This window comes from Mercurialis annua, linkage group LG2 (assembly GCF_937616625.2).
Source record: "Mercurialis annua linkage group LG2, ddMerAnnu1.2, whole genome shotgun sequence".
Classification (NCBI taxonomy): domain Eukaryota; kingdom Viridiplantae; phylum Streptophyta; class Magnoliopsida; order Malpighiales; family Euphorbiaceae; genus Mercurialis; species Mercurialis annua.
In genome coordinates this window covers 41,573,609-41,579,949 of record NC_065571.1, presented here as the reverse complement: position 1 = coordinate 41,579,949, position 6,341 = coordinate 41,573,609, and the positions used below count along the sequence as shown (strand labels likewise).

Here is a 6,341-nt window from a genome sequence, read left to right as displayed (position 1 = left end):
AGAAAATAATTCTTTCACCATTTTTGATGAAAGAGTGTAAGGGAGTCACCAAAATGCATTTAGGTGACTGTATGGAAAGTCATCAATTCCCATTTTGATGACTCCCTTTGGAGATGGTCTTATTTTTTCCCATCCGAACACTTTTTACTTCCTTTATGTACAAGTAAAAATATATTATTGGTTTCTTATTTGGTAAAATTTTATTCTGAAATTCATTTAATATAAGCATAATTAAAAGATAAAAGTATTAAATGAATTTCTAAGTAAGCCAAAAACAAGGTGTTTATGTACTTGAGAAATGCCAAATTGCCGGAACAATTTCTTCATTTTACTGAAACACAATATAATTTACATGAGTATTGGCCAAAATTGTGGCTAAAAGGAGTATTGGGAGGGCTGTTTGGGATCTGGAGATGGAGAAAGGAACCATGGAATGTACACAATATTACAAACCTAAAAAACAAACTAAACAAAAAATAAATCAAATGGGCAAATAACATTTCAGACCGACACATCATTACTTCTATCGTATGGTGCAAATGTGGTACCAGCACTTGTCGTATTTCCTGACGAAATAGTTAGATCATCCGGGTTATCGGAGCTTGTATACGAAGATCCAGTCTTTGCTTCATTTGCAGTTGCATTTTCTAGAGACAGGTTTTTCGGGGGAGGTCGTATTTTGAGATCCATGAAATCTGTAATTAAGCCTGGTTTCGTTATCTTTCTATCGTCAACATCTTTCTCACCGGCTAGCAGCTTCACTACCGTAGACATAGAAGGCCGGAGCTTGGGAGAATCTTGAGTGCAGAGTAAACCAATCTTTAGAAATCTACAAGCTTCTTCAGCGTCAAAGTCACCGTTGAGTGATGTATCAACGAGGACAACCAGTTCGCTTAGCTCGTAAAGTGCCCATGTCTGTAACAGGAGAATGCAGATGTGAGGAACAGCACACAGATAGGTGTAATTTTTAGCTCTAACCATCCAAAAAAAATCTATCAATTATAACCAAATTTCATCAATTTTAGCTTAATTTAGAAGTTTTTGTTTCAGTTGTAGAAATTGAGATGAAACATGTATTTTTTACTTACATGGCAACCATGTTTCAATTGTAGAAAATGAGATGAAACATGTATTTTTTCACTTGCATGGAAAGCATGTCTCAATAAATTAAGGCAGGCTAAACTCATCCTACAACCCTTGTACTATTAGCTTTTATTTTAATTTGTCCTTAACAAATATATGCATTTAAGTAGTCACTTAACTATTTATTTTGTACACATATGGTCCTTTTAAGCATAAAAAGCCGTCATTTCATACCAGTCAAAACTACGACGTTTTTTGTAAGTCCGTCCACAAAAGGACCATGAGCGTACAAAAGAAATAGTTAAAGGACTGGTTAAAAGCAAAATATTTGTTAAGGACCAAGTGAATAAAGGCTAATAGTATAGGGACTTTATGATGAATTTAGCCATTAATAAATTTATAGATAATGACTTAGAAAATTTAAACAAAAAAATTATAATTGTTGTTTTCTTTTAGCTTTTTTATCATTTAAAAAATCTTTTCGCATAGGAATAAAATTCAAATTAATGCCACATTTGTGCAATATAGGTTCAGTACAACGACCACGTCAGCCAAGACACACTCCCCTAACTTACAATTTATAACTAGACTATAATTAAAATAAATTCTACGATGGATAAAATTAATTTTTTTAATTAGAATTTATAAATGTATTTGGAAAAACAACCTGACTAATATGTTTCATGCATATCATAGACGCAAAGTTCAACAAAACAAGTCCCGGAAAAAATGTCACAATTGTGTTCTATCCGCTTTTCAAATTCATTAAATATCTTTCATTTTGTGATAGAAAGGAAAAAAGAAATCCATACCCGTTCTAATAGATATTGTTCTTCAATAGGTAATAGTGTATTTGTGTTGCTTCTTCCAGTGACAATTTCGATAAGGAGGACACCGAAACTGTAAACATCTGCTCTTCGTGTGAGCTGCCCACGAATTGCATACTCCGGTGCCAGATAACCACTAAATAGCAAATGCAGAAATCAACTCATGATACTTAATTATTGTTAACACAGCAGATATGTATGCACCTATCAATGTATTTGAATTAGACTTGAATCTTGATTATTAATTTGCTCCCTGAATTTACACGCGATGGATAATTTATAGTAAAATCAACTTTTTTGTCTATTAGTCTCTTGAAACTATCATTTTAATCACATTCACAGAATGTATCAACATAAAGCAGTTGCAAAATTTCAACAAAATCAACATTTCCTATAGCCTTGTAAAAGATTTGTATTAAATGTGTCATAATACCAAAACAAAACGAATGGTATGCTATTCAAATACTGCTATAGTTATATTACTATAGCTGTATTCTACGTGCAACTGTTTATATAGTATATGTTGATTGGTTTTCCTAGTTTTTATGAGGTTGATGCAATCTTTATACGACTTCTATACTTAATCAGTCTCTACTCCTGTTATAGATAATTTGATGAAAAATGTCAAAATTCGAGAAGTAGGGCAACAATGAAAAACATAGTGAAGAGCTTGATGAGAGAAAAAAGAAGAGTAGAAGTCTAGTGGCCACCACGGGTTAGACTACAGCCACGGTGCAAGCTATGGTAAAGACACCATGGCCATGTTGCAAACCATGGTGAAAGCCACGGAGAAGTGCGAAAAGTATGCAAGATTTAGCATGGATTAGACCACGGCCAACAAATATAGACATGATTGCAAACTAACAGCATGCTGAAAAAGGAGTTCTAAAGTTAAAGATGAGGAAAGGCGAGACTTACATCGTTCCTGCTACACGTGTGCTGACGTGCGTCATGTTGGGCGGTATAAGCTTGGCTAGACCAAAGTCTGAAATTTTGGGAGTTAGGTCTTTATCAAGGAGAATATTACTTGCTTTGATATCTCTATGAACAATGTATGGTTGTACATGCTCATGAAGGAACGCAAGCCCTCGTGCAACATCAATGCAGATTTTTGTTCGTGTTCTCCAACTGAACTGGATGTTACTGTTACTGTGACCCATTCCTGAAAGGGAAACATCCTTGATCACTCAAGCTCATGATTAAATTAAGTATGAATAGAGGCGTGCAAAAATTGAACCGATAAAATCAGTTTGGTTCGATTTTATATTAATATAAAAATTTTGTTTTTCCAGTTTGGTTCAATTTTAAAAGTAAAAAAGTTTAGTTCACTTTTGGTTCGAATCGAACAGAACTGACTTCGGTTCTGTTTGGTTTCAAATATTTAAAATTCGTAGAAGACTAATTTTGATTCTGTTAGCTACGGTTCGGTTGGAACCGAATGCAACCGCCAAGTGTGAAGATAACCATCATGTAAATGCTACTATTAAGATCCAAATAAACATGATACTTATTGACAGTTTATGTGTTTGACACTAATATTCTCAACTTAAAGATTAACAAGCATTAAACACTGAGACGTATTTCAAAAAAATCTAGATAACTTTAATTTTAAGAAGCTTGAAGACTAGAACTAAGTATATTAACAACAAAAAAAGTTTCCAAACAAGAAAACGATATTTACCGAGAAGAGTTTGTGCAAGACTGTTATTTTCAAGGTAGTTGTAGATTAAAATTCTGTGATTTCCTTCGACACAACAGCCATATAGCTTAACTAAATTTTCATGCTCTATCTCTGAGATAACATTTATCTCGGTTAAAAACTCTTTTGCCCCCTGTCTTGATTCAGCTGAAAGAACTTTAATAGCAGCAATTTTCCCGTCTTTAAGCCGTCCCTGAACATTCAAAATAATTATTGTCAAATAACCAATTCACTCAAACTTAAATCATTAGGCTAAACTCCAACTATGATTTTATAAGCTCTAACACACCCGCATACGAATATCTATTGGGCGCGAAGCATGAACAAGCACATGCCCATCTTATCTTATGCTGAAATATTTGATTGATCAAACGAGGGTTCCTAAGAATCGAACTCTAGATCTTTTGATCGTAGATATTCTGATATCATGCCAAAAGCTCAAACTGTTCGGTCAAAATGTAACGACACTTCTATTAACTCTAATAATTCTTAAAGGATGTATCCTTAACATGACCAAGAAAAAGAAAAAGTACCACATAGCGCTGTCATAAAACAAGTTGCGTATTTTAACAATGTTCCTATAGTTACCTTATATACAGAACCAAAACCGCCCTCCCCAATTTTATGATCTGCACTAAAATCGTCAGTAGCATTTCTTAATTCCTTGTAGGTGTAGAGTTTGACCTTACCAATGCCTGCAATTTCTGTTCAGAAATAGATACTAAGAGTTTATGTAACTCATCCAAAATAAATACAAAAACAAAAACAAATGTAAACACTTTGCTTGCAGCCTGAGTTTTACCTTCATCAACTCCCAAAGTAGGGTTCTCTTTCCGACCGAATAAGCAAGAAAAACAAGTCATAACTATATTCTAGACTGGTTGTCAACAAATGCTTCAGTTAAACAACTTCCGAAACCGGATAACCTGAATCATCAGACATACAGAATATATCAGGCAAGAGAAAGATAATGATACCGGGTACATTTAGAACTAAACAAGCTTCACTGGCAATTGAAATTAATTCAAAAACATATAATTTCTTGAAGTTGGTATAATAACAAAACTATCATTGAATTTATAAAGCAGACTACCAATAAAAAAAAAGCAAGATTAATAACTATAAACAAAATTAGTAAACAACAATTAAAAACTTGTTCTTTTTCCTGTTTCCATTTAGCATAAAAGTTAACAAGAACTAATTTTTTCTTTTGTTTTTGGTAACAAGGACTCGCTCCCTTGAGCTAACCGAAGCCCAGAATCACTATCAAACTCCGGAATATAGACCGCCCAGAAGCCCACATACCTAGCAATCTCGGGCTATAATGACCAGCGGCTCAGTCCCAACCTCTCCATTTATTGGAAAGGGCGTAAACATGCCGCCCAGATGGTTGAGACTTAGACCATCACTAGAACAAACCTGTGCGGACAAGAACTAAATTTCTGCCCTATATATAGAATCTTTAACTTAAAACAACAAAACTATACCCAAAACACAAACAAAAACAATCATTAAGTAGAGAGAATTCAGAGCAATTAACTCAAAAAAAGATCAAAAACAAGAGAAGCTTACCAGAAAACCAAAGTGAAGCAAGTGATTGAGGTGAAGATGAGGAATATAAAAAGATGAGTTGTTCTTATGAATTAGTTACAAGTGTGTAAAGATGAATGAGATTGTTCACAGTAAAGTCCATGAAGGGAAGCGCACGTCTCTGACTTTGATGAACAAACACTTGGGATAAAGAATTATTAGTAAAACTTTGCTATATATGGCTAATTTTGTATACACAAAATCAAGAAATGACAAGGAAATGCAGCAATGCGAATGATGGCTCTACATAATTACAAAAAATATGTTAATTTTATGACCCAGTCAGTTTCCTTTTTATTTGTTCTTGACTTTGGAATATTACTTCTATTTTGGCTAAATGTGTTTTGCACCCTTAGCTTTACTTGTTTAATTCTTCTCATACTTTAACTTTCTATTTAATCTCACAGACACAATTGAAACCAAATAATTTGTTTTTGGCCAAAATCGACAAAATTGAAAGGTCAGGACTTTTATGAAATTTTTATGAAAGGTTTGGCCTTTTTACAACATTTGGCCTTATTTTTAGTTATATTTAATCACTTACACATATTACACATGAATATATGAAACCAAGACGCGTGTTAAAAAAAATTTAGACATTGTAGTTTTATTATTTTGGACTTAGATCCCTAAATTTAATTCCCTCGATTTTGCATTTCTGTATGTGGAATCACGAAAGCTAGATAAATTTTAAGGAGCAACTTTGGATTTTGGTTTTTATTGTATTCTTATATTTTTTGGGCGATAAAAAACATAAACGAACTTTATAATCGGAAAATATTTCAGATGAGTTTTTTTTTGTTTTCCTTTTTTAATTCAATGAACATATGATACTACTTATCTTATTATTATCTGGTTCCTTAGGTGTCTTGTGATATACAAATCGTTCAATAATATAAAATTAGAAAGTCTAGACATATAAAATCAAAGTTTAAGAGTCTAGATATATAAAATTAAAGTATAAGAGTCTAAATTTAAAAATGTTTTAAATTAAGGGGTTTAAAGTACATGTTATCCATTATTACTATTTGGACCGTTGAATAATTACGAGGAAGTGGATGATCCTCTCTCTATTTTTGTTGTTCGTTAGGTTTGGTGCTTATTATTTTAATTTAACAGGATATGCACATGTCATAGACTAG

The 6,341-nt window shown here is 33.0% G+C and overlaps 1 protein-coding gene across 1 annotated transcript; it reads right to left on the bottom strand.

Annotated features, from left to right (window-relative positions):
* Nucleotides 1–306: 306 nt before the first annotated feature.
* On the bottom strand, nucleotides 307–5,464 carry LOC126670560 (cold-responsive protein kinase 1). Its single transcript, XM_050364314.2, has 7 exons — nucleotides 5,182–5,464; nucleotides 4,412–4,535; nucleotides 4,198–4,313; nucleotides 3,592–3,802; nucleotides 2,829–3,072; nucleotides 1,896–2,046; nucleotides 307–915 (listed from the first exon to the last, which is right to left on the bottom strand). The coding sequence occupies exons 2-7, from the start codon at nucleotides 4,470–4,472 to the stop codon at nucleotides 502–504; spliced, it is 1,197 nt and encodes a 398-aa protein (XP_050220271.1). The 5' UTR covers nucleotides 4,473–4,535; nucleotides 5,182–5,464; the 3' UTR covers nucleotides 307–501.
* Between the last annotated feature and the right edge of the window lie 877 nt (nucleotides 5,465–6,341).

Coding starts and splice junctions, on each gene's coding strand:
- LOC126670560 (XM_050364314.2), bottom strand. CDS start 4,472: ATGACTTGTTTTTCTTGCTTATTCGGTCGGAAAGAGAACCCTACTTTG. Junction 4,314..4,411: donor TACTTTGGGAGTTGATGAAG/GTAAAACTCAGG, acceptor ATTTCTGAACAG/AAATTGCAGGCATTGGTAAG. Junction 2,047..2,828: donor ACACGTGTAGCAGGAACGAT/GTAAGTCTCGCC, acceptor TTTGCTATTTAG/TGGTTATCTGGCACCGGAGT.